General features: G+C 40.0%; 3 protein-coding genes and 1 pseudogene across 7 annotated transcripts in view; 2 read left to right on the top strand and 2 right to left on the bottom strand.

Annotated features, from left to right (window-relative positions):
* LOC693354 (uncharacterized) overlaps positions 1 to 27,612 on the bottom strand; it is a 171,528-nt gene that overhangs the window by 5,678 nt on the left and 138,238 nt on the right. The window contains 1 exon segment of the mRNA XM_077978582.1: positions 3 to 1,823. Coding sequence (XP_077834708.1) covers positions 3 to 1,823 — 1,821 coding nt within the window.
* Positions 1 to 27,612, top strand: part of LOC106994678 (hsc70-interacting protein pseudogene) — a 146,369-nt pseudogene that overhangs the window by 77,589 nt on the left and 41,168 nt on the right. The window lies entirely within an intron of this gene.
* On the top strand, positions 2,958 to 3,943 carry LOC144336908 (iron-sulfur cluster assembly 1 homolog, mitochondrial-like). The gene is made up of 2 exons (XM_077978636.1): positions 2,958 to 3,167; positions 3,463 to 3,943. Exons 1-2 carry the CDS (start codon positions 3,029 to 3,031, stop codon positions 3,726 to 3,728), a joined length of 405 nt encoding a protein of 134 aa, XP_077834762.1. The 5' UTR covers positions 2,958 to 3,028; the 3' UTR covers positions 3,729 to 3,943.
* Positions 5,572 to 26,153, bottom strand: LOC693477 (zinc finger protein 738). Of its 4 annotated transcripts, XM_077978634.1 has the most exons (6): positions 25,998 to 26,153; positions 23,254 to 23,346; positions 13,096 to 13,351; positions 9,824 to 9,950; positions 9,223 to 9,318; positions 5,572 to 5,649 (listed from the first exon to the last, which is right to left on the bottom strand). In XM_077978634.1, exons 3-6 carry the CDS (start codon positions 13,171 to 13,173, stop codon positions 5,579 to 5,581), a joined length of 372 nt encoding a protein of 123 aa, XP_077834760.1. In that variant the 5' UTR covers positions 13,174 to 13,351; positions 23,254 to 23,346; positions 25,998 to 26,153; the 3' UTR covers positions 5,572 to 5,578. The 4 variants fall into 4 exon arrangements, with proteins under 4 accessions (XP_077834760.1, XP_077834758.1, XP_077834761.1 ...); XM_077978632.1 differs by lacking the exon at positions 13,096 to 13,351 and having other exon boundaries at positions 9,223 to 9,321; XM_077978635.1 differs by lacking the exon at positions 13,096 to 13,351 and having other exon boundaries at positions 5,572 to 6,630.

Raw genomic sequence — 27,612 nt, 5'->3', positions numbered from 1 at the left:
ATAAGGTTTGCCACATTTTTCACATTTGTAATGTTATTCTCCAATATGACTTATCTTATGTATAGTAAGGGTTGAAGATTGGTTAAAAGCTTTGCCACATTCTTCACATTTGTAGGGTGTCTCTCCAGTATGAATTCTCTTATGTTTAGTAAGGTTTGAGGACCAGTTATAAGCTTTGCCACATTCTTCACATTTGTACGGTTTCTCTCCAGTATGAACTCTCTTATGTCTAGTAAGAGTTGAGGACTGGTTAAAAGCTTTTCCACATTCTTCACATTTGTAGGGTTTTTCTCCAGTATGAATTATCTTATGATTAGTAAGGTTTGAGGACTTTTTAAAAGCTTTGCCACATTCTTCACATTTGTAGGGTTTCTCTCCAGTATGAATTATCTTATGTCTAGTAACTTGTGAGGAACAGTTAAAAGCTTTGCCACATTCTTCATGTTTGTAGGGTCTCTCTCCAGTATGAATCATCTTATGTGTAGCAAGGTATGAGAATTGGTAGAAAGCTTTGCCACATTCTAAACATTTGTAGGGTTTCTCTCCATTATGAATTCTCTTATGTTTAGTAAGGGTTGAGAATACATTAAAGGCTTTGCCACATTCTTCACACTTGTAGGGTCTCTCTCCAGTATGAATTATCTTATGTTTAGTAAGAGTTGAGAATACACTGAAGGCTTTGCCACATTCTTCACATTTGTAGGGTTTCTCACCAGTATGAATTCTCCTATGTATAGTAAGGCGTGAGTACCAGTTAAAAGCTTTGCCACATTCCTCACATTTGTAGCGTTTCTCTACAGTATGAATCATCTTATGTGTAGTAAGGTAAGATAATCGGTAGAAAGCTTTGCCACATTCTTCACATTTGTAGGGTTTCTCTCCAGTGTGAATTCTCTTATGTGTAGTAAGGTATATGAATCGGTAGAAAGCTTTGCCACATTCTTCACATTTGTAGGGTTTCTCCCCAGTATGAATCATCTTATGTGCAGTAAGGTAGGAGTAACAGTTAAAAGCTTTGCCACATTCCTCACATTTGTAGGGTTTCTCTCCAGTATGAATTATCTTATGTGTAGTAAGGTATGAGAATCGGAAGAAAGCTTTGCCACATTCTTCACATTTGTAGGGTTTCTCTCCAGAATGAATTTTCATATGAGTAGTAAGGTTTGAGGACTGTTTAAAAGCTTTGCCACATTCTTCACATTTGTAGGGTTTCTCTTCAGTATGAATTATCTTATGTCTGGTAAGGGTTGCAAATACATTAAAGGCTTTGCCACATTCTTCACATTTGTAGGGTTTCTCTCCAGTATGAATTATCTTATGTCTGGTAAGGTGTGAGTACCAATTAAAAGCTTTGCCACATTCCTCACATTTGTAGGGTTTCTCTCCAGTATGAATCATCTTATGTTTAGTAAGGTATGAGAATTGGCAGAAAGCTTTGTCACATCCTTCACATTTGTAGGGTTTCTCTCTAGCATGAATTATCTTATGTTTAGTAAGGTGTGAGGACTGTTTAAAATCTTTGCCACATTTTTCACATTTGCAGTGTTTCTCTCCAGTATGAATTACCTTATGTCTAGTAAGAGTTGAGGACTGGTTAAAAACTTTTCCACATTCTTCATGTTTGTAGGATTTGTCTCCAGTATGAACTCTCCTGTGTCTAGTAAGGGTCGAGAACCATTTAAAAGCTTTGCCACATTCTTCACATTGGTAAGAATTCTCTCTAACATGAATTCTTTTATGTTGACTTAGGTGTAAAAGCAGGCAAAATGATTTGCCACATTTTTTACATTTGAAAGGCTTCTTTCCAGTATGTCTTCTCTTATGTGTATTTGAATTTAAAAATTTATGAAAGACTTTCCCATATTTATCACATTGAAATATTTTGCTCTGGGTAGTTGTTAAACACAGGTTTAGTTCATTATAACCTTCTTTGTGCACATTACACTCATTCATACTTTTATAGCCTTTTCTTAACTGTAAATCCTTATGTCCGTATTTTCCATATTCTCTCAGTATCACTTTTTGGAAAGAATCTTTTATGCCTGGCTGTGGCCAAAGGTCCTGGGCAAAATGAGAACATTTAACTGAAAGAAATAAAAATATCAAATTACTCCACTTACTAGACTCAGATAAATATAGATTACAAATCTAACCTATAACATTATACAAACTACATATACAAGATGATATAGCAAAATACGAAAGGCCCTAATTTTTATAGACATATATATGTAACAAAAACATACTAACCAAAATACATCTGAGAAAAATTATAAATGAGCTAAATGTTTAAAGTACCCCAAGTGAGCACAATGCAAAAAGTTACATACAATAATAAAAAAAAAAAGTTTGTTACATTTACCCAACACAGCTGTTTCTGCTCCTCAACATAACAATGCTTTTAGAATTAAATTGCCCTGGGTGTGGTGGTTCACACCTGTAATCCCAGCAGTTTGGGAGGTTGAAGCATGTGGATCATGAGGTCCGGAGATTGAGACCATCCTGGCCAACACTGTGAAACCCCATCTCTACTACAGATACGGAAATTAGCTGGGCATGGTGGTGTGTGCCCATAGTCCCAGATACTCAGAAGGCTGAGGCAGGAGAATTGTTTGAACCCAGGAGACAGATGTTGCAGTCAGTCGAAATTGCGCCATTGCACTCCAGCCTGGGTGACAGTGCGAGATTCCATCTCAAAAAAATAAACAAAACAAAAAGAAGTAAATTGCCAGCCAGGCATAGTGGCTCAACCTGTAATCCCAGCTACTGAGGAGGCTGAGGCAGGAGAATTGCTTGAACCCAGGATATAGAGGTAGCAGTGAGTCGAAATCACACCATTGCACTCAAGCCTGGACAACAGAGTGAGACTATATCTCAAAAAAAAGAAAGAAAAAAAAATAAGTAAATTGCCAACATTTGATATATTCAAAAAAAAAAAAAAAAAAAAACACAGGTAGAACGCACCCACCGTGTCCATGGAGAGAGGCTGAGGGAGCCGAGCTCCGGCCCAAGGCACTAGGGTGCCAGAATGGCGAAGATGTCAGCTTCCTTAATCCAGGCAACTGTCCAGGCTGTGAGCAAGAGGAAACTGCAGCCCACCTGGGCCACCCTCACCCTGACACCTCCAGCAGTAAACAAGATAAAACAACTTCTTAAAGATAAGCCTGGCCGGGCGCGGTGGCTCAGGCCTGCAATCCCAGCACTTTGGAAGGCCAAGGCAGGCGGATCACAAGGTCAGGGGATCAAGACCATCCTGGCTAACAGTGAAACCCTGACTCTACTAAAAATACAAAAATTAGCTGGGCGTGGTGGCAGGGCCTGTAGTCCCAGCTACTCAGGAGGCTGAGGCAGGAGAATGGCATGAACTCGGGAGGCAGAGCTTGCAGTGAGCTGAGATGGTGCCACAGCACTGCAGCCTGGGAGACAGAGCGAGATTCTGTCTCAAAAAAAAAAAAAAAAAAGATAAGCCTGAGCATCTAGGTGTAAAAGTCGGTGTCCGAACCAGGGGCTCTAATGGCCTTTCTTATACTCTAGAATATACAAAGATAAAAGGAGATTCTGATGAAGTTATTCAAGATGGAATCAGAGTATTCATCAAAAAGAAAGCAAAGCTAACACTTTTAGGAACAGAAATGGACTATGTTGAAGACAAATTATCCAGTGAGTTTGTGTTCAATAACCCAAACATCAAAGGGACTTGTGGCTATATAGAAAGCTTTAATATTTGAAATATCAGGACTCTTCTGGCCGTAGGTTCCAGGAAAGCTCGGGGAAGCCTTGGGGCTCACTGCAGAAATCATGTGACTATCATGTGCTTAATGTGCTGCTGCCTTGTAAGGAAAATAAAGTGATGTATCTTGAAAATGAAGCTAGTGTGTTAGATCCCAGAAGAAAGTTTGTATTCTCAAGCCTGTAATCCCAGCACTTTGGGAGGCTGAGACGGGTGGATCACGAGGTCAGGAGATCGAGACCATCCTGGCTAACACGGTGAAACCCCGTCTCTACTAAGAAATACAAAAAACTAGCCGGGCGAGGTGGCAGGCGCCTGTAGTCCCAGCTACTCTGGAGGCTGAGGCCGGAGAATGGCGTGAACCCGGGAGGCGGAGCTTGCAGTGAGCTGAGATCCGGCCACTGCACTCCAGCCTGGGCTACAGAGCGAGACTCCGTCTCAAAAAAAAAAAAAAAAGAAAGTTTGTATTCTCATTAGGGGACAGAAAATGAGAAGCCATCACTCTCTTTGGATCATTTAGGTCTCTTGCATCCTTTGTTTTAGAACCAGTTTCATTAAAGTTGCCTTCCTGGGCACCTGTTTATCCACTTCCTGAACAGTGTGCACTCCTTAACTCTCTACTGAATGGCTTGAATATGCATCCCCCTCAGCATTTCTCCCAACCAGATCGGTGACTCCTAAAATCTGAGACAGGACGTCCTGACTGCTGGTAGTAGTAACATGCGGGTGCATTGTCTTTCCACCCAAACTTAATAAAGCCTTTTTATATATTTTTATGAAAAATTTCATTGTCAGATGCCTCACTGCATACCCTTTAATAGTACCAGGCAAAGATTTTCTTCAACTATAGTACAGATTAGTTCTCAGTGATGGTATTAAAAGGTGAGAAAGACATCATCCATCTGTTTTTCAATCCATTTCTTTTGCCACCTTATGTGCCTGCTCAGAGATGGGATCTCAAGGTGACTTCGATTCTTTTAGTTGAGGGGTCTCTTAAAGTCATCTAGCCCGCCTCCCTCAATTCCCTATGTGAGGAAGCAAAACCCCAGGGAAACCAAAGGGCTCCTATCCGGCCCCACTCCACAGGCCCGGGGAGAGTAGGGACTCTACCCACACCTCCCCTTCCTTGTAGGTGACACATGCTCTGCCCTCTGAGGCAGTCAGTGAAGGCAAATGGTCTGTGTTCTTTATTTGGTCACCATTTTGATATAATTTCTTTATAATTTGATAGAGATCATATTATTTTTATTTTATTTTGAATGGAAAGAATTTTAAAACCCTTTTATGTGAATTACCATCTTGTTTCTTTCATCTTTGAAACTATGGTTTGTAGCAGAGAAGACATTGTAACAACCCAGAATTATGTTTTTGGAATGTGGTCCTCATTGTGCAGGAGAACGTGGGGATCTTTTCTTAAAACTCCCAGTGTGCATATACTTTATGGTTCCTTGGTCCAGTTGCTAAAGTTGTTAATATTTTAGCCTAACATTTTTATCATCAACTTTTCTTTAAAAGTGGTCCTTCTGTCACTTAGTTACTGATTTTCCTGGGTTTGACATATTAAATATTCTATGAGATGACATATATGCTTTTTTTGAAAGCTGATTCTCATGAATTCAAGTAGTTTAGTTCCTTTTATTCACTAAAGTAGCTGGCACAAAACACACCAAAACCTAGAGTGGTAGTTTTATGTAAATGCTCATGAGTTTGTATCAATAATATAATTGTTGATCTACTTATAATTCATGCAATACTGCATGTATGTAGAGACTGAGTTGTCAATTTTAAAAAATGTGGCCTCAAAAATAATAAAATAAAATAAAATAAAAACACAAGTAAAATACCGGCTCATATATCTTTATTACTTGCTTGTAGGAGCCTTTGAAGACACTGGTTTCTGTCACCCATGACATACAGTGCTGAAAGAAATGGTGGTATACTTTGGAATGACAGTTTGAGTCTGCTGAGATCACAGGTAAATGTTACAGCAGTGAACAGACTGCAGTACCACAGAAAGAACAGAGGTACAGCAAGTGATTACTGAGTATTAACAAAGAAGATAAATAATTTCCTTTAACTAAAAAATAAACACAAAATTTCAAACAAGACATATTCTGAGAGTATGTTTGAGAGACTCTCAGAATCTCTAACCCAGATAATTGTTCAAAGTGTGCCAGGAGAAAGCCACATTATAAAGACTGGGACAGGTAACATTTTTTGCAGGTAAACGTGCAAATTTTAATAAAAGATTAGAATATATATAAAACAGGGCAATGTGGTTCCAACAAAAATATAAAATTTTCAGAAAGAAATAAAAAATGATGTGTACCTTCATTTTTAAAATTGAAAATAAATTGAATAATACTCAATGAGTAAAATATGAACACAGAGAACTATAGAAAATCAGAAAACCGGAAATAAGAACAGAAATATTTAAAATATCAAAAAAAATAATAGAGGTAAAAAATATAAAAAATAACTGAAAAATCTTTTAAAAATGACATAAAAATGAAGAAACTCGACAAACAAACTAGGATACAAAGATACTTATATCAAACTCATATGTAAGCACAATTTTAAAAGTCACAGAAAAGAGAATCTTGGGAGCTGCAAGATGAAAGTGATGTGTTGGCTGCGCGTGGTAGCTCACACCTGTAATCCCAGCAATTTGGGAAGCTGAGATGGGTGAATCACCTGAGGTCAGGAGTTCGAGACCAACCTGACCAACATGGAGAAATCCCGTCTCTACTTAAAATACAAACTTAGCCGGGTGTGGTGGCATATGCCTGTAATCCCAGCTTCTCGGGAGGCTGAGGTAGGAGAACTGCTTGAACCCAGGACGCAGTGAGGTGAAATCACATTGTTTCACTCCAGCCTGGAGAACAAGAGTGATACTTCATCTCAAAAAAAAAAAAGTGATATTATTTGCACGAATACTCTTATGAGATAGCCAGTGGATTCTCAACAAAAATTTTTCAGGACAGAAGGAAACTGTGTGGTATAGTCAAATTTCTGAAGAAAACAGTTATCAAGTGTAACACCATCACCAAATTTGTCCTGCTAAATAAAAAGAAAAAAAACTTCAAAAATAACCAAACTTTAAAAAGTATATGGACACTTCCTTACATATAAAAGGTGCTGAAAGCAGTTGCTTCCAATGAAAATAAGATGATTCAACAAGGCAACACGAAATCATATTAAAACACATTATTTTTTGGGAAAGACATGCACATACACAAAAATAAATTTCTTAGCATTATCACAATGGCACAGAAGAAATTTTTAATTAATCTCCAAAATTTGAAAGATAAAAGCATAGAAATCATTATAAATATCTGTTAATATACAAAATAAAAAATGTAATTAGCAATATCAATGACAAATCTGAGAACATATGTAATGAGAAAAAATTTTTGCATGCAACTAAAGTTCATTTTTAACCAGACTGAAATATATTGTATCTTTTAGAAGTTTTATGTAATCTCCCATGAACTACAAAGAATACGCCTGTATAGATACAGAAAACAAAATAAGAAAGAAGTAAAAGCATATCAAAGTACAAATAAAACAGCCACAAGAGAAACAGAAAGAGAGAAAATGTAGGACAAAGATGCAAGAATCAAACAGAACAACAACAAAAAAATTAGTAAGTCTCTTTGCTTCAGAAAACTTTCCAATTAAGAGACATACTTTCAATAAAGACATGTATTTAAAATTATTAAAAACCAAGATCCAATTTGCCTTTCTACAAGGGTCAGCTGACATCTAATGATAAAAAATATTGAAGGTGGCAAAATAGATTTAGACATTGCATGCAAATACTAACCAAATGAGAGCAGAAGTAAAAATAGTATTACAAAATCTACATCTTAAGTCAAAAACTGTCATATCTTACATAAAGTATTTTAAGTCAAAATTGCAAAGAGACAAAGAAGGACATTAAACAATAATAGATTAACTGGGAACCTATGACAAATTTGTGTGTGCATGTGTGTGTGTGTGTCTGTGTCTATGTCACACTAAGCTTCCAAATATATAAAGCAAATATTGACAGACTGGAAGAAACACCTAGACAGCAATATAATTATAGTAGGAAATTTCAATAACCCACTTTCTGTAATAAAAATAAAACAAGACAGAATATTAGTAAGTGAAGAGAGGAACTGAAGGCAGTATAATACAATCTTTTTTTTTTTTGAGTTTTGCTCTTGTTGCCCAGGCTTGAGAGTGCAATGGCACAATCTCGGCTCACCACAACCTCCGCCTCCTGGGTTCAAGCGATTCTGCTGCCTCAGCCTCCTGAGTAGCTGGGACTACAGGCATGCACCACCATGCCTGGCTAATTTTGTATTTTTAATAGAGACGGGGTTTCTCCACGTTGGTCAAGCTAGTCTCGAACTCCTGAACTCAGATGATCCGCTTGCCTTGGCCTCCCAAAGTGTTGGGATTACAGGCGTGAGCCACGGCGCCTGGCCAGTACAATTATTTTTAACAGAGAAATAGAGAAGAGTCCTCAAGAATATGAGGAAACATATCCTTCTCAATAGCTTATGCAATATTCTCTTTGATAGACCACCTGTTAGGCCAAAAACGGCATCTTAAAAATTTGTTAAATTTGACATTTTATGAATTACATTCTATGATCAAAATGGAATGAAAGTATAAAATAGAAAAAAAGTCTGGGTGTACTGGCTTACACCTGTAATCCCAACACTTTGGGAGGCTGAGGCAGCTCTACTAAAAATACAAAATTAGCCAGGCATGGTGGCACATGCCTGTAGTCTCAGCTACTTGGGAGGCTGAGGCAGGAGAATCGCTGGAGGCAGAGGTTATGGTGAGCCACGATTGTGCCATTGCACTCCAGTCTGGGCAACAAGAGTGAAACTCTGTCTCAAAACAAAAAACAAAACAAAACAAAAAAACTACAATAAATTTGAATAGCCAAAGCAATCTTGAGGAAAAAGAACAAAGCAGAGGGACATCATATTTATAATTTCAGACTATATTTCAAGAATATACTAATTAAAAAGGATGGAATGTGCAGAAAATTAACATAAAAACCAATAGAACAGTGACGACTATTCTCACACATTTTAGACATGATGCAAGAGAGAACTAAAAAAATAGTTTAACATAAAGTTTCTCAAAATCATGCAGGTATTTGTGTGTCCCCCAAAACAATGGAAAAGCAGTCAGATTATGTAGTCTCTTATATGCCATAGAGGACTCTGGCTCTCACTGTAAACTTGAAGGAAAATCAATGAAGTGAAAGTAGACTCCTTAGAGAATTTAAAAGCCTAAGACAGAAGATGGCCCTATGTGAGAGCAACAACAACAACAAAAAAACCGAAACACACACCTCAGGCTTCCCAGAATCTATTTGCTTTGGAACACAGCTTCCCAAATCACATTATAGGGACTTGCCTTTTTTTTTTTTTTTGTAATCTTCCAACCTTTCATCTATGTCAACTGTTTTATTCACTCTCACCTACCTGGGGGTGTGGCTACCATACTGTGTCTCTTCATATTCCAGGGATCTTTTCCTTGCTCCAGACAGGTGATCAGATCTGGCTTAGAGACATCAATACCTGCTTTATTAAAAATAAGTAACATGAATCTTGCTCATATTCTCTAATTACCTACCTATTACTGTGCTTAGTAAAGAGGATGTAAGAGTATTCTAGAAAATTCATCCCAAAATTCTATTTAATGACAGAAAGTTCTTAACATTTAGAAAATATTTTAAATTTGTAGGCCCTTAATTTCACTACTCAGTACTTATGAATCAAAAATTAGTGGTGGCAAATAGATTTTAACATACGGGCAACAATATTTTATACTACTAAATTTCCGAAACTACCACTACTCTAGAGTGAAGGGTACAGACCAGCTCAGGAATGCAAAAAGTTCAGGCTAAGATAAAACATCTTGAGGAAATTTTTTTTTCTACGCAGATAATTCCTCGAGATTTTTTGAAAACAGGAATCAGAAACTCATTTATGCAAAGCATAAATTACCAAAAATTATTCTACAAAAATGGAGAAATGAAACCTTTAGTGTATATAACGAATGGTGCATTAAAGTTATTCTCACCCAAGAACACCAGGTTTCTGAAGTTCTCTAACATCACTTTCCTATACAAATCTTGCTGAGCAGTGTCCAGACATTGCCACTCCTCCTGAGAGAATTCTATGACCACATCCCTAAATGTCAACGGCCCCTGAAAAACACACATACACACATATTTACAAGTGTCCACGGGTAGAATTTATCATTTGAATTAAGGTTAAATGAGAGAGTAAAGAAAGTTGGTTCTGACTTACAGGAATGACTGAAATCATCCAACATTCTCAACATAGAAATATTCTCTAATGTATTCTCTAACTCTGAGAATGGTTTAAGATCCACAATACCAGTGTATATATGATAATTTTATGAACAATAAGGTATAAAACTAAAGGCATAAACACAAACATGTACATTTTTTAGTGTTATATTTGCATCACAAAGAATGAGTAGTGCATATTTTTTAGGCAAAAATGACATGTTGAGTTAGACGGCGCCTCTCAAGTTTCAATGTGAACAATAAACTGGAGATCTTGTGCAGATTTTTATTTTCAGAAGATGTGAAATAAAATCGGAGATTCTGAATGTCTAACAAGCTCACTAGTAATGCCAATGTGTTTGGCCCAAAAAGAATATTTTGTCAAACATCCAGTAAGTGGAAGAGTCTGAGTTTTACCAATTTTTCTGGCCTGTAAACAAAGATAAGAGTCTTCATTTTCCAAAGATAGACATATGCAAACAAAACCTAAGAAAGAAAGGCAGCTACCAGATTAAATGTGATGGTTTATGCACAGCTCTTCTTTAGCTACATAAAGATACTTAATAATGAAGAGAAAAATAATTAACTCTATACTGAAATAAATATTTCAGAGAGCTCTTGAAGTAAATTTTAAAATCAACTGCACGAGGACAAATGTTTATGATGTGCTGACGCACACCAAATAACACAGCATCACTGCTGAGATACTGCCCCCCAGAAAGTATAGTCTGAATTTAATCATACAGAAAAAATCAGTTTTATGCAGTTTAAGATGCAGATATCTCCTACGTTCTGAAATTTTTAATAACAATTTAAAGTAGTCTTTCTTGAGCACCCCAGAAAGCATTGCCCAATAATTTTTTTTTCATAACTTTCAGGGTAATAAATGCCATCCTGTTTAAATGAGGATTTTCTTAATCCTGTTCTGAATAGAGCTAATGAACACATATGAAACCTCAACATTACATGTTCTCCGTCTTTACTAAGAACATTCCCCCAACAGGAATCTTGAGTATCCACATCTTCCCACGTTCAACAGCAACAAGGGAAACATTTTTAATACTGCAGATTATAAATTCATGGTAAGAATTCTGCATGGCATATAAGAAGTCATGATTTAGAGAGTGTAGAGAAGGCTCTGGGATATAGGAGAGAAATATTTTGCAGAGACCCTTGACTATCACAAGAATTTTTTAAAGTAGTTAAACTCATTAGGGGAAAGAAACACAAGCAGAGAAGTAAAGGTTTGCAAGGACTAAATGCATCGCACTCCAGGAGGCAGAGTGGACACAGCTCTTCATCTGAGACATGTTTAGCTGAGGGAAAAAAAAAGCCATTTTTCCTCTTTCATCTTCTTTGGAAATGCTTTTCAGATGACATTCTCTGGAGAAGTTATGCCTGCATCTTGAAAAAATTCCTTTAAAGGTGTCAGCACCACCTGTTTACCTGCAAGCCTCACACCCACAGAAAAAATAAATAAGACCTGTAGAAAAAGCCCACCCATTTCTGTCCTTTATAGCAGCAGAGATTCAGGAACAATGAACTGCTTGATGAATATAAAAATATGTTTCTCTATTTCTGTCTTCAGGTGCCTGCCTTTGCCACAAACACCAGCAATTTCTGCTACAGTAATGGAAATATGGGTGACATTGACCTCTCCCTATCAAAACCAAACAGAACAGTACCTGTGACTACCTTTTAGTGCAAACTCTCATGAATGTATCTTGAACCCCACACACTTGATTCTGGTCTCGCCTTAGAGTCACATGAGAAACAATTAAAACAACACAAATACTTTCACCTAGAATAATACACAGAATCTGTGGAAAGGGTACAAGTAAAGAGATTGCTGCAAATTGGCCATGTAATGCTAATGAGAAGTCTAGGCTGATAACCACTTAGCTAAGCATTGCCTCTCAAGCTTTAATGAACTCAAAAACCACTTGGTAATGTCGGTCCCACTTTATGTAATGTTATTCTGTAGGTTTGGAAAGCGTCCATGGATGGGTGTTTCAAACAAGTCCCCTGTCAGTGCTGATGTTGCTCCCCCTGGGCTCATTATTAGCATTAGAGAAAGCAGGCACAGCACAGGGTCACTTACACTCCACACTCTTGTCACAATACAATATTTCTGATACACAAAGAAAGACAAAAAATGTAAAGTTTCATATTCTTTGCTGGCTCTCTAAAGTTTACAGAGGACAGAGAAGGTAACAATGTCTGAATAAGTCTGCATTTAAAAAACAACAAGTACACATGAACTAATGCAATGTTTATTAAGCAGGTACTATGTGCTCAATAGTACGTTAGAGAGCACTGTGCTGGGAATAACACATTATGTGTTATTATTTGTTATTATGTCCTAATAACACCTTGAAAGTTCATAGTAAGTATTCAATAATTCTCAGGATTTAGATAAAGGACCCAGAATTATTATTTTCTTCTCTGTTTCTCTGTCATTGATTTTCTTAAAAACATGTGCACTAAAAGCTATATACAGACAGATGAAGATATATAGATAACTAAAAGCTAAATATAGACAGATGAAGATATATAAAGAAACACAGACATAGAAAGAGCTTAATATAGTTTAGAGAAATTTTTTTGTGTTTATATTTACTTGTTTATGACTTGTAGAGCACCTACTGGATCTGCAGGAATAGAAAAGTTGCTAAATGGAATGTTTCTGTAAGTACTGGTTTTACTACAAAATTAAAAAATTAAGATCTTAAAATGTATAGTTTATTTTTCTTATGTATCTGTTTTTGGGTTTCAGGATATTGTGAGCACCAGCTCTAGAAAGTCAGTAGGATTTACCCCCCAAAACTTGAATCTTTATAAATCCATTTTGTAAGGAAAGACTCCAGAGTGGGGCCAGGCCTAAATAAGGCCTCCAAAAATGGTGAATCTGATCAGAACTGGGGCAGGGAAAAGAAACTAGGTAGAACTTGTTTTCTACATCACTGGGGTATTTCCAGTTTTGTTTTTCCTAACCTACCTAAGAAAAACTTAAATCCTGGCCTGGCACGGTGGCTCATACCTGTAATCCCAGCATTTTGGGAGGTCGAGGTGGGTGGATCGCCTGAGGTCGGGAGTTCAAGACCAGCCTGACCAACATGGAGAAACTCCGTCTCTACTAAAAATACAAAATTAGCCGGGGTGGTGGTGTACTCCTGTAATCCCAGCTACTCGGGAGGCTGAGGCAGGAGAATCGCTTGAACCCGGGAGGTGGAGGTTGAGGTGAGCCGAGATCGTGCCACTGCACTCCAGCCTGGGCAACAAGAGCGAAACTCCGTCTAAAAAAGAAAAAAAGAAAAAAGAAAAAAAAAAAACCTTAAATCCCAGAGTTATGTAACACAATCTATTTTTGTCACTGCTGTCAATTTTATAACATATACTAATAAGCAATTTAAATGTTTAAATTTTAAAGTTTTCTAGGATAATTTTATTAGAAGATAAATATGTATTCTTAGAAAAGTAAAAGAAACACAAATAATAGTAACAACTCTTCAGTGCATAAATATACCTTCAGGTGATAACTTCAGAAGTCACAACAATATTAAAAAGAAGCAGCCCAAGTTGTTTTTGCACACATCTATTCATTGTACCAACCATCTAATGCTTAATTCAAACTTGTATCCAGTTGCTGGTCTAGACTAAAATTTCCTGGATGGCAGGGACCTTGACCGCTTCATCTATTTTTTTGAATGATCGTATGAAACGGAAGCAATTAGTTTGTTTGGGTCACCAGACCTCCTCTTTTTCTTTCACCCCAGTACCAGAAAACTTGAGAAACTCTCATCTGGGTAACAACCGATGTTATCTCTTGGTTGTTATGAGGGAGAAAAAAACACAGGATGTCTCCTTTCTCTTACAACAAGACAGAAACAGAATTAATCATTCTTGTTAACCTGATATAATTCTACCCTTGACATCCTCAAATGTCTTAAGGACACCCAGATGATTAGGAGAGGGTTCCCAGTGACCAGGGCTGATGGCCCAGTGATAAGCCAGGCTGGAGAAACTCGGGTTGATTCTAAATAGACAATGGAACTGCCTTGGTGGAGCTCCAGAACCTGGATCCCCTATCCTGATTTGCTAGCTTTTGGGTAAGAAGATGGACAAGAATACTAAGCCTCTGGATCCTTTGTGGCCTTGATCTCTCACTCTTAAGATGCTTGTTTACACTTACAGATTCTGTCATTAGATTCTACTTACACCTAGAGCCTCTCCCAGACTGTAGCAGGTCACTGAACAAGACTGAAAAGCTTAAAGAGCCACACTCTCAAATGGGGGATTTAAGATTTCTACACTGACATCTCATAATACAGAAAATGCCTTCTGTTGGTTTTCAGTACATTCTCAATCCAAAGTCTGGCCCTGTCTTGTAAATCCCAGGCAGAGGCCAGAACTTATGTGCAGATTCTAGGTGGGATCAACCTGACTCTGCATCCTTGGGTGTTACAGCAAGCAGAGTACAATTAAAGGAGAGATCCCTTCATACAGGCTGCTCTAGCACATTCTAAGTAATATGTCTACCTAAAAGAAAAAAACTGAGGCAACATGAATATCAGTAGAGAATTCATCTGGGCCAAGCTTGCAGATTGTAACCTTGGAGCAAAGATACATCCTCCAAAGACTGAACAAATAAGAAATTGGATCCCTGAATAGACCAGTAACAAGCTCCAAAACTGAGTAATAAATAGCCTACCCACCAAAAACATCAAAGAATCAGAAAAATTTACAGCTGAATTCCACCAGATGTAAAAATAAGAGTTGGTACCACTTCTAATATTATTTCAAAAGATTGAGAAAAGGGGACTTCTTTCCAACTTATTCTATAAAAATAACATTATTCTGATACCAAACTCTGGCAAATATAAAACAAAAAATAGAAAACTTGAGGCCAATATTCTTAATGAACATTGATGAAAATATCCTCAACAAAATACTGGCAAACCGAATCCAGGAGAACATCAAAAACCTAACGCACTATGATCAACTTGGTTGTATCTCTGAAATAAAAGGTTGGTTCAACACACAATAAATGTTACTCATCATATAAACAGAACTAAAGACAAAAACCACAAAGTTGTTTCAATAGATGTTTTAAAAGCTTTCAATAGCCCGGGCATGGTGGCTCACGCCTGTAATCACACCACTTTGGAAGGCCGAGGCAGGCGGATCATGAGGTCAGGAGTTCAAAGACCAGTCTGACCAATACGGTAAAACCAATCTCTACCAAAAATACAAAAATTAGCCAGGTGTGGTGGCGTGCACTTGTAATCCCAGCTACTCAGGAGGGTGAGGCAGGAGAATAGCTTGAACCCGGGAGGTGGAGGTTGCAGTAAGCTGAGATCATGGCACAGCACTCCAGCCTGGGAAACAATGTGAGACAATGTCTCAAAAAAAAAAAAGAATGAAGCTGGAAGCATTACATTGCCCCTCTTCAAACTACATTACAGTAACCAAAGCAGCATTATACTGGCATAAAACCAGATTCATAGAACAATGCAACAGAATAGAGAGCCCACAAATAATGCCACACACCTCCAACCATCTGATCTTTGATAAACCTGACAGGAATGTGAAAAGAAATCTGTATTTAATAAATGGTACTGGAATAACTAGTTAGCACTATGTAGAAGATTGAAACTGGTCCCCTTCCTTACACCATATATAAAAATCAACTCAACATGAATTGAAGACTTAAATGCAAAACTTAAAACATGCATGTTCATTTCACCACTGTCCACAATAACAAAGACATCGAATAAACCTAATTGCCTATTGTTGGTAGACTAGATTGAAAACATAGTACAGTAGCATGAGGTGACTCACACTTGTAATCCCAGTGCTTTAGGAGATTAAGGCAGATGGAATGCCTTAGCTCAAGAGTTAAAGACCAGCCTGGGCAACATGGCAAAGCCGCATCTCTACAAAAAATAAAAAAATAAAAATTAGGCATGATGGTGTGAGCCTATAGTTCCAGTTACTTAAGGGGCTGAGGTAGGATTCCTTAAGCCTTGAGCCTTGGAGGTGGAGGCTGAAGTGAGCCAAGATTGCACCACTGCCCTCCATCCTGTGTGACAGAGTGAGACACTGTCTCCAAAAAACAAAATAAAGATGTAATCAAAGTAAAATATGGTACATAAAAATCATGGAAGACTATGTGGCCATATAAAAACAACACAAAGCTGGGTGCTGTGGCTCATGCCTGTAATCCCAGCACTTTGGGAGGCCAACGCAGGTGGATTACTTGAGATCAGGAGTTCAAGACCAACCTGGCCAATATACTAAAACCCTGTCTCTACTAAAAATACAAAAAATTAGCTGGGCGTCGTGGCAAGTACCTGTAATCCCAGCTATTCGGGAGGCTGAGGCAGGAGAATCACTTGAACTTGGGAGGCAGAGGTTGCAGCGAGCAGAGATCACGCCACTGCATTCCAGCCTGAGCAACAGAGTAAGAATTCGTCTGGCTGGGTGCGGTGGCTTATGTCTGTAATCCCAGCATTTTGGGATGCCAAAGTGGGCAGATCACAAGGTCAGGAAATCGAGACCATCCTGACCAATGTGGTGAAACTCCGTTTCTACTAAAAATACAAAAATTAGTGGGGCTTGGTGGGGTACACCTGTAGTCCCAGCTACTCGGGAGGCTGAGGCAGAACTGCTTCAACCTGGGAGGCTAAGGTTTCAGTGAACCAAGATCGCACCATTGCACTCCAGCCTGGACAACAAGAGCAAAACTACGTCTCAAAAAAAAAAAAAGAAAAAAAAAAATTTGTCTCAAAAAACAAGCAAACAAAAAAAAACACCAAGATTAAGTCCTTTGCAGCAACATGGATGGAGTTGGAGACCATCATTCTTAGAAAATTAATGCAAAACAGAAAATCAAATGCATGTCATCATTTATAAGGAAGAGCTAAATAATAAGAACACATGGACATAAAGAAGGAACAGTCACAGAGGCCTAGTTGAGGACGAAGGATAAAAGGACAAAGAGGATCAGAAAAAAATACCTCTTTGGTGCTATGCTTAGGAACTCACTGACAAAATAATCTACACCAAACCCCCATGAAACAATTTTACCTATATAACAAACCTGCATATGTATTCCTGAACCAAAAAGAAAAGTTAAGAAAAGAAAAACCCATGAGTGCTAAAGAAGAGTGCAGTGTAACTGGAAAGAACTGTTTGTTCTACAGATAGTGGTCCTGGTGGGGCTGTACTCTGATTTATTTCTGTGTCCATGCAGGTAGATAAGATTATGAACAGGTGCTCCATAATGCTAAGTAGATGGAGAAAACAGGTTACTGCTGCATATTCAGTGTCTGGGGATGGGGATATGCCAGGAGACTTGTAGACACTTTTGTGGCTTTTTGGCAAGAAACACTAGGATCAAAAATGCAGTGGTGAAGTTCCTGATGGTGGTGCCTAGTCCTGGGAGGACTGTGGACACATCAATATCTAATGGGTGTGCTTGTGAGTGGGTGGGAATCCTGTGGTGGCAGCTGTGAGACAAGGGAGTCTGTCATTAGAGCTCCTTTCCTCTGAGTTTTCATTCTCTCACCCTAAGAGAAGACCTGGAATCACAGGACAATGGGCAGTGGGACAGTCTGTACAGAACAGAGCCTTCCATTTTCAGACACCTACAGTTCCATTGCAGGCCACGCCTCTGTGATATCTTTCTTCTGGCACCAAATCTGTAGAGTTTGCTGAATACCAAGCAATTCTCTAACACCAACTCGGTGTGTAATATTTGAATTCTGACACCACCCAGAGTCAGCACAGACGCTGATTCCAGGGGCTCAGTCTCACAACACTGTCCTCACTGCAGATGCCAGTCACAAACCCCATAGGCCCATCTGTCTGTCTGAGCTACTGTTTAAAGATTGGGGACTCTTTCTCAAGTTCAATTATCTGATCGAGCTACTCACAGAACTCAGGAAAACACTGTAGTTATGTTTACCAGTTTATTATAAAATATACAACTGATGAAAAGTCAAATGGAAGAAATGTATAGGACAAGAACAGTTTATAGAAAGAAATACCCTTCCCATTATGACTTAGATGGTGCTCTCTTTTCTTATGTATTACATAGCCAGACACAGACTCTGTCAGAGGTGCACAGCCTCCATTTTGAATAGGGGCTGAGTAAAATAAGGCTGAGACCTACTGGGCTGCATTTCCAGATGGTTAGGCATTCTGAGTCACAAGATGAGATAGGAGGTCAGCACAAGATACAGGTCACAAAGACCTGGCTGATAAAATAGCTTGCAGTAAAGAAGCAGGATAAAATCCACCAAAACCAAGATGGTGATGAGAGTGACTTCTGGTCATTCTCCTGCTACCCTCCCACCAGTGCCATGAGAGGTTACAAATGCCATGGCAACATCAGGATGTTACATCGTAAAGGTCTAAAAAGGAGCTATATAAATAATCCACCCTTTATTTAGCATATAATTTAAAAATAACCATAAAAATACACAACCAGCCTATGGAGAAAGCCATTTCTTTTATTTCTTTACTTTCTTAATAAATTTGCTTTCATTTTATGACTTGCCCTGAATTCTTTCTTGAGCAAGATACTGGAACCCTCTCTTGGGGTCTGAATCAAGACTTCTTTCTGGTAACATTTTCCTGGCAACTACAAAAGGACTATACTTAAGAGACCTCTGTCCCTGCCCCCAAAAAATTATCTGTGGATACCAACTGGCTGACTTTGAGTCCCTATACCTAGATAAAGGATGAGATTAGGTTGGAGGCACAACTTAGGAAAGTCAGAGTCTCTTCTAAGACAGCGTGGGTTAAAGGAGCCTCTTAAAGAAGGCAAGGATGCTTGACTGTACTTGGATTCAAGGTCCAACTTAGGAAGTTTATAGTCCTTCCTAAGATTTAGGTTAGAAACCCCTCTCAGCAAAGTCCCTCTCAGCTAAGAAATGGTTTCACATTACTGGATGTTAATTGCTATTCTTTTAGATTAATCTGTCTTGCACTCTTTGCTGGTGCCTATGAGTGACAGAATTAGGCATCCATAGGACCAAGGGATATGGGGAGCTTTTTCTCCTCTAAAAGGGGAAACCTGAGAGCTGATGGGACTTCTGGAAATGATCCTTTTGCTATCAAGAAGCGGCTGCCTGAATTTGTCAAATATATTGCAGTTGTACTTTTTGTGTAGAAATGCAGGATAAACTTTCTGGATGTTTCCTATTCTTTTTTTTTTTTTTTTTTTTTGAGATGGAGTCTCCCTGTCACCCAGACTAGAGTGCAGTGGTGCGATCTTGGCTCACTGCAACCTCTGCCTCCTGGGTTCAAGTGATTCTCCTGCCTCAGCCTCCTGAGTACCTGGGATTATAGGCACGCCCCACCACGCCTGGCTAATTTTTTGTACTTTTGGTAGAGACAGGGTTTCGTCATGTTGGCCAGACTGGTCTTGAACTCCTGACCTCAAGCGACCCGCCCGCCTCAGCCTCCCAAAGTGCTGGGATTACAGGCATGAGCTACCACGCCCAACCTACCCAACCTAGATGTTTTCTTAAATTAAACACTAATTAATCTTAGAGAGAACCCCTTTTTTGAAACTCAGAGTTATGAATGGCCGTCACCATACTGATGAGTTTTGACTGAGCTCCAGTCTACCTCAAATACAAAAGACTCTAATAGTTAAGGAAGAATATCATTGCCCCTATACAGCATGAAGTAGTTACAGAAGATGACTTTTCATCCCTCTTGTGATTAAGGGGGTTTTTTGTACAAAAGAGGGGAGAAATGTCAGAGGCGTATTGAACCAGGGCAAATCCATTTTGAATAGGGGGTGGTTAAATAGGGCTGAGACCTACTGGGCTGAATTCCCACATAGTTAGGCATTCTATGTCACAGGATAAGATAGGAGGTCAGCACAGGATACAGGTCATAAAGACCTGGCTAGCAAAACAGCTTGCAGTAAAGCAGCAGCATAAAACCCAACAAAACCAAGATGGCAATGAGTGTGACCTCTGGTCATCCTCACTGCTACGCTCCCACCAGTGCCATGACAGTTTACAAATGCCATAAAAATATCAGGAAGTTACCCTATATGGTTTAAAATTGGGATAATAATCCACCCCTTGTTTAGCCATCATGGTGAAACCCGTCTCTACTAAAAATACAAAAATAATTTAGCTGGGTGTGGTGGTGGATGGCTGTAGTCCCAGTCAGTCAGGAGGCTGAGGCAGGAGAATGGCTTGAACCTGGGAGGCAGAAGCTGCTGTGAGTAGAGATCATGCCACCGCACTCCAGCCTCACAACAGAGCAAGACTCCATCTCAAAAAAAAAAAAAAGAACCATAAAATGGGCAACCAGTAGGTCTCCGGACTGCTCTGCCTATGGATTAAGCAATTCTTTTATTTCTTTACTTTCTTAATAAACTTGCTTTCATTTTACTCTATGAACTCACCCAGAATTCTTCTTTAGAGTGAAATCCAAGGACCCTCTCTTGAGGTTTGGACTGGGACCCTTTTTTGGTAAAAACTTGGCACCTTTTCTTCTTTTTCTCATTAAAAGAGTCAGCTGTATTTGTCTTCAGTGGTCTAAATAAAATGTTTCACAGACTACTGAATTTTGAGCTACCCTCAATCTGAGCCATTATACCAAGTCATTCTATATGCCTCCTAAGAACATGCTGACTTCAGGATAAAACATTCTCTGATCTGAAATCTGATTTTTAACCCCCATTTGCCATTCCCCTCCATACTTTCTAATCTTGTAGGCTCCACTCTATGAAAAAAAGTCCTTGTCTACCTAAAATTGCATTCCTTAAAGTTTTTATAATTGGTATTCCTCCTGTTGCAATCCTCTTTTTGAATTCTTTTTTTTTTTTTTTTGAGACGGATTCTTGCTCTATTGCCCAGGCTGGAGTGCAGTGGCATGAATCTCGGCTCACTGCAACCTCCATCTCCTGGGTTCAAGCATTTCTTCTGTCTCACCCTCCTAAGTAGCTGGAACTACAGGTGCACGTCTCCACGCCTGGATAATTTTTGTATTTTTAGTAGAGATGGGGTTTCACCATATTAGTCAGGCTGGTCTCGAACTCCTGACATCAGGTGGTATGCCCGCCTCAGCCTCACAAAGTCCTGGGATTACAGATGTGAGCTACCATGCCCGGCTCTAGAATTCAATTTTTTTTTTTTTTTGAAATGGAGCCTCACTCTGTCACCCAGTCTGGAGTGCAGTGGCATCGTGTCAGCTCACTGCAACCTCTGACTCCTGGGTTCAACCATTTCTCCTCTCTCAGCCTCCAGAATAGCTGGGATTACAGGAACCCACCACCATGCCCAGTTAATTTTTGTATTTTTAGTAGAGATGGGGTTCCACCATATTGGTCGGGCTGTTCTCAAACTCCTGACCTCAGGTGATCTGCCCACCTTGGTCTCCCAAAGTGCAGGGATTACAGGTATGAGCCACCGCGCCTGGGTCTGGAATTCAAATTTTTTAACAGAAATCTAACTTTGTAACATATTACAAAGTCTAGAAACTGCCTTAAAACAATAACAACTTCATGGTCAGTAAGACCCTCCCAGTCCCCTTTTGTCTTAACCTTAACTCATCTGCCTGTAGCTTTCCAGGATTCTGTAGCTTCTCTCAGCAGAAAGGCTTCTTCCATGACTGGAGTGAGCAGGCTGGAACACCTGCAGGAGAGGCTCTCCAGAAAAAACTAACTGGACCTTTAATAACCTCCTTTTGCAGTCTCAATATGAGCTTTAGCTCTGAGTCACTGGGCTCAAGCTTTAATTTCCATGTTAGAGTTACTCACTTGGTTTTTGAAACTAAGTGTTTGAAAAATCCAAAAAAATTACTCAAACACAGTGTTCATATAAGGGAAGAAAATTTTAAGGTGCTTACATTTTATACCTTAATAAGTAAAGCAAAAGTATTTCTTTCAGAAAATAAATGTATTATTTCATTAATTCCATTAAAAATCATGCAGCAAACATTTAGTCACGTGGAAACACTTCTAGGCAGTACCAAGTTTCATCTCATAAAATTAAGCATAAAACTCAGAAATCAAGATAACAGAATTCAAACAGAGATATTCGCTGTCAAAAATTTACCCTGAGAAAAAAAGGAACTGATGTTTTTATGAATCTATGTAACTCACCAATTATCCACCACATTTTCTTGTGGAAATGTATTCATTTTCTACAGCAAAAATGGAATAGAGATTTTTCCTCTTCTTTTTTGGTAGCATTCTAAAAGCTAAGCCTTGAAATTCTATTTGAAATCACCCAGCCATAAAAAAACCACACCTGAGAAAATTTGTAAACTCACTCTGGGAAAGAAAAAGGTAAGTGAAAATTTTTGACAGATGAAATATATGATTAATTTTTTTTGAAACCCACATCTTTTATGCCCTTTGTAAATATTTTTCTACCTTTCAAGCCCTACTAATATAACACAAGTTACAGCTAAAAAACTGAGGTGAAAATAAGTGAACAAATCTCAAGGTGGACAAATCCAGGAATGGCAGTGCTGGTTAAATAACAGATGTGTCTGACTCATGTTTCAAGTCAGGCCATTCAATTACTGGAGAGATCCTTCCACCCACTCCTGCTCACTTATGTGCTCAAGAACCACCCATTCAGGAGACACTGCACCATTTCTCGGTGACTGTCCCAGGTGCATTTTACTTTGCAAGCTCTTACGCCATCTCACTGGAGTCAGTTTGTTGTTGTTTTTGTTGTTTGTCTTTTGGGATACTAGTTTTTGGTCACATATTTTTCACTTTTGTTTTACTTTTTCTTTTACTATATTCATTTCACTATTCTGCTCCCTTACAGAATCCAGGGGGCAGAAATCATTTCTGTGTTTTCCCCTCACTACCAGCATCTGATTGGCTGACAAGCAATTTATCTCCATGAAATGGAAGCTGGGTTGATAGAAGACAATTTATTCATTATTAGAATAATTATTATTATCACTATTATGAGACGGAGTTTCACTCTTGTTGCCCAGACTAGAGTGCAATGGCAGGATCTCGGCTCACCGCAACCTCTTCCTCCCAGGTTCAAGTGATTGTCCTGCCTCAGCAACCCTGAGTAGCTGGAAATTCAGGCATGCACCACCATGCCCAGCTAAGTTTTTTGTATTTTTAGTAGAGACGGGGTTTCCCCATGTTTGTCAAGCTGGTCCCGAAGACAATTTTAACATATCATGGGGTTACCTTTTCAAAATAAGAGTACTCCAGAAGATTCCTCTCAGCCCCAGGGTATCCACTTGCCCCCTTGACAGGATACACTCCATATCTCAGGTCGTCCTATGGGAGAAAATAAACCAGAGCCGATATCCACTAGACACTCTAGTTGACATAACCATGGCAGATATCTCAGTTTATCCCCAGATAATACTGAAACCCAGGACCAGGAAAAAACTAAATGGTAGCTGAGGACACATCACCCCATAAATTTTCCAAAGTGGAACTCTGACCCAAAAAAATTCTGATAACATATCTGTGCCTAAAAAGATAAAAGGAAAAAACACACTGAGATTTTTTGCAATACAGTGTGAGGGGATTATCATTTGCTTTCTTTTCATGGAAAATATTTACAAACAGATAACAAATCTTCTTAAAAGCACCATTTGTCTGGGTGTGGTGGCTCACGCCTGTAATCCCCACACTTTGGGAGGCCAAGGCGGGCAGATCACCTGAGGACAGGAGTTCGAGACCAGCCTGACCAACATGGAGAAACCCCATCTCTATTAAAAATACAAAATTAGCTGGGCATGGTGGCACATGCCTGTAATCCCAGCTACTCCAAGGCTGAGGCAGGAGAATCGCTTGAACCCGGGAGGCGGAGGTTGAGGTGAGCCGAGATCTGCCACTGCACTGCAGCCTGGGCAACAAGAGCAAAACTCCATCTCAAACAAAAAACAAACAAAAAACCCCAAAAACCCCATTTATGCATGGCGCAGTGGCTCACGCCTGTAATTCCAGCACTTTGGGAGGCCAAGGCAGGTGGATCACCTGAGGTAGGGAGTTCCTGACCAGCCTGACCAACGTGGAGAAACCTTATCTCTTTTTTAAAAAATACAAAATCAGCCGGGCATAGTGGGGTATGCCTGTAATCCCAGCTACTTGGGAGGATGAGGCATGAGAACCTCTTGAACCTGGAGGTGGAGGTTGCAGTGAGCCCAGTAGGCACCTTTGCACTCCAGCCTGGGCAACAAGAGCGAAACTCCGTCAAAAAAAAAAAAAAACAAAAAACACCATTTAATGCTTTGCCAAAAAATAATTAATTAAAATATGGTATAAAAAGTACACTACAAAATACGTGGCCAGGCGCGGTGGCTCACGCCTGTAATCCCAGCACTTTGGGAAGCCGATGCGGGCGGATCACCTGAGGTCAGGAGTTCGAGACCAGCCTGTCCAACATGGTGAAACCCCGTCTTTACAAAAAACACAAAAATTAGCCGAGTATGATGGCGCGCGCCTATAATCCCAGCTACTAGGGAGGCTGGGGCGGGAGAATTGTTTAAATTCGGGAGGCGGAGGTTACGGTGAGCAGAGATCCTGCCATTGCACTCCAGCCTGGGAGACAGAGGGAGACTCCATCTCAAAAACAAAACAAAACAAAAAACAAAAAAACACAAATATATGACAACGTGAATTAGGGAGGGAAAGCTGGCATTTGGGAACTCCAGAAGAAATTGAAAATTTAGTATCTTCCTGCAAGCCAGAATGAGGCTGGAGTAATGAGGGATGGTAGTTAGACTTAAGACCCTGCTTGGGACCAAGGTGAAAAATACAGCAGAAAATCACTTCCCTGTGGAGTGTGAAAATAAAAATTAAGTGGCAGGCAATTAGACTGACATGTCTCTAGTCCCTGGGTTCCTATTTTAATTAAAAAATGTAACTCCGGTGCATTATTTTTAATTACTACATTAAGAGAAACAAAATTCAGGCTTCACCAACTATAAACTGCCAATTGAGCTCCAATCACGTAACCAGGAAATTTTCACCTTTAATGTACAAATTAAGAAACCACATAACTGTACCTAACTAATTACTAAATTTGGTTTTCTTCATCATGCATTTTACAAAAGACTTTCTTTCAAGCCTCTCCCATAGACCACAAACTACAAACCATAGCTCGGTGCTCTACAATTCTAGAACCATTCTTTGATTAAATTATTTATTTATTTATTTATTTATTTTGAGGCAGTCTCGCTCTTTATTTATTTATTTTGAGGCAGTCTCGCTCTGTCGCCCAGGCTGAAGTGCAGTGGCGCGATCTCGGCTCACTGCAAGCTTTGCCTCCTGGGTTCAAGCCATTTTCCTGCCTCAGTCCCCCAGGTAGCTGGGACTACAGGCGCCCGCCACCACGCCCGGCTCATTTTTTGTATTTTTAGTAGAGACGGGGATTCACGGTGTTAGCCAGTATGTTCTTGATCTCCTGACCTCGTGATCCGCCCGCCTCGGCCTTCCAAAGTGCTGGGATCACAGGCGTGAGCCACAGCGCCCGGCCTAGAACCACTCTTCGATTAAATTCTTTTAATATTTTTGCAGTGACTCCCATTAACTTTTAATAGGAGAAAATAGGAACTGGGAACCCCACGGAACAAAGTTCTTCCCATTCATGAACCAAGTCAGGATCCTCCCCTGACGACCCTCTCATAGTTCCTGCACAATCCGGTAGAGAAGCTGCGCTGCGAATGCAGAGATCCCTAGAGAGGGCTCCAGGCAAGGGCACAGTCACTATGCAGAGGACACAGGACGCCCGGGGGCCCGGCTGTCGGCGCAACCGCCATCTTATGGCTGAAGGCGACTGAGGCCGAGCCGGGCAAGGAGAACTCGGGGCGCAGATTGTGAAGCTGACTATAGGGAGGCCTGAGTCCCGCCACAGCCACTTCCCACCGGTTTCAACCAGCCCTTCCCCTCTCTCGGGATGTCGGACTCCGCACTCTCACCATTTCTAGGCTTCCGGGGGGTCCCGGCGTCCTAGCTGTGGATTCCCAATACCTGCAGGTCACAGGGCCACACAGCCTGCGCCTCTAGAAGCAGAGGACACAGCAGTGAAGACGAAACCTGGAGCTCCAGCTGCAGCTGGAGACAAAGGATCCGACAAATCCCGCCACATCCCGGAAGCCGTCCTCTCCGCTCAAGCTGCGTGCCTGATTGGACAGTACCCAGCCCAGCTTCGCTGATTGGATAGCGTTTAAAACCCCACCCCCTCAGGCCCTGACTGACAGAAGATGTAATTAGATGCTGGGCTGAATGAAGGAAGAGTGACCGTCTAGGCTGCAGCCTTTTCAGGCAGGGCTTCCTCCCTGAGCTGATAGGCCCACTCCAAAGGGTATTTGCATTCAATCTTGTGTATAAGGTAATATGCATTTGTAAATAATACATCATATGACTATACATAAATGAAAAGGATATAATAACAAAGGTTTTAAAATTTCAGGTTTTTTACCTTCCTGGCTTATGGTCCTTTGAGCAGGCAGCCTGAGATTTTAAAAAGGAGGTAATCCTCTGAAATAAAATATGAGCCACATGTGAATTTTGAATTTTCTAGTAGCCAAACTAGAATATTAAAAAGAAACAAGGGGTCAGGCGCGGTGGCTCACGCCTGTAATCCCAGCATTTTGAGAGTACAAGGCGGGCAGCGGATCAAGAGGTCAGGAGTTTGAGACCAGCCTGGATAACATGGTGAAACCCCGTCTCTACTAAAAATACAAAAATTAGACAGACGTGGTGGCGGGCGTCTGTAATCCCAGTTACTCAGGAGGCGGAGGCAGGAGAATTGCTTGAACCCGGGAGGCGAAGGAGGTTGCAATGAGCCAAGATCGCACCACTGCACTCCAGCCTGGGCAGACAGAGCAAGACTCCATGTCTCGGAGGGGAAGAAAATAAAGAAAAGAAACAAGAGGCCAGGCGCAGTGGCTCACACCTGTAATCCCAGCACTTTGGGAGGCCGAGGCTGGTGGATCATGAGATCAAGAGATCGAGACCCTCCTGGCCAACATGGTGAAACCTTGTCTCTACTAAAAAAAATACAAAAATTAGCTGGGTGTGGTGGTGCGCACCTGTAGTCCCAGCTACTCGGTAGACTGAGGCAGGAGAATCGCTTAAACCCGGGAAGCAGAGGTTGCAGTGAGCCAAGATGGCGCCACTGCACTCCAGCCTGGTGACAGAGACTCCGTCTCAAACAACAACAACAACAAGGAACAGGTTGAATTGATTGTAACAATGTAATTAACCTAATATATACAAAATATTATCATTTTAATGTGTGAGGAATATGTAATTATTAATGAAGTATATAAATATTTGCAACTAAATTTTTTAAAATAACTCTGTATTTTACCTTTCTAGCATATCGCTGTTCAGACCAGGCACATTCCAGACACCCAGGAGCTACACATAGCAACTCTGATGTCAGTGGTGTGAAGGGACAGAGGCGAAGGAAGGGCCTCTCCCTACTAACATCTGTCTTCAGTTCTGAGGTTGGAACAGATAGTGGCCATAGAAGGAGCTGAGGGCATCAGAAATAAAATAACCACAGGTAAACTACGGCTTACCACC

Source organism: Macaca mulatta, chromosome 19 (assembly GCF_049350105.2).
Source record: "Macaca mulatta isolate MMU2019108-1 chromosome 19, T2T-MMU8v2.0, whole genome shotgun sequence".
NCBI classification, from domain to species: Eukaryota; Metazoa; Chordata; class Mammalia; order Primates; family Cercopithecidae; genus Macaca; species Macaca mulatta.
The sequence above is the reverse complement of the archived record's forward strand: the minus strand, read 5'-3'. Positions and strand labels throughout refer to the sequence as shown.

What these genes read in the sequence shown, in the direction of transcription:
- LOC144336908 (XM_077978636.1), top strand. Translation starts at nt 3,029, where the DNA reads ATGGCGAAGATGTCAGCTTCCTTAATCCAGGCAACTGTCCAGGCTGTG. An exon ending in ACTTCTTAAAGATAAGCCTG is followed by an intron (nt 3,168 to 3,462) that starts GCCGGGCGCGGT and finishes AAAAAAAAAAAG; the next exon opens with ATAAGCCTGAGCATCTAGGT.
- LOC693477 (XM_077978632.1), bottom strand. An exon ending in AGTACTCTTATTTTGAAAAG is followed by an intron (nt 9,951 to 23,253) that starts GTAACCCCATGA and finishes TGTGTTTTTCAG; the next exon opens with GGGCCGTTGACATTTAGGGA. An exon ending in TATGGTAGCCACACCCCCAG is followed by an intron (nt 5,650 to 9,222) that starts GTAGGTGAGAGT and finishes CATTTCTTTCAG; the next exon opens with CACTGTATGTCATGGGTGAC.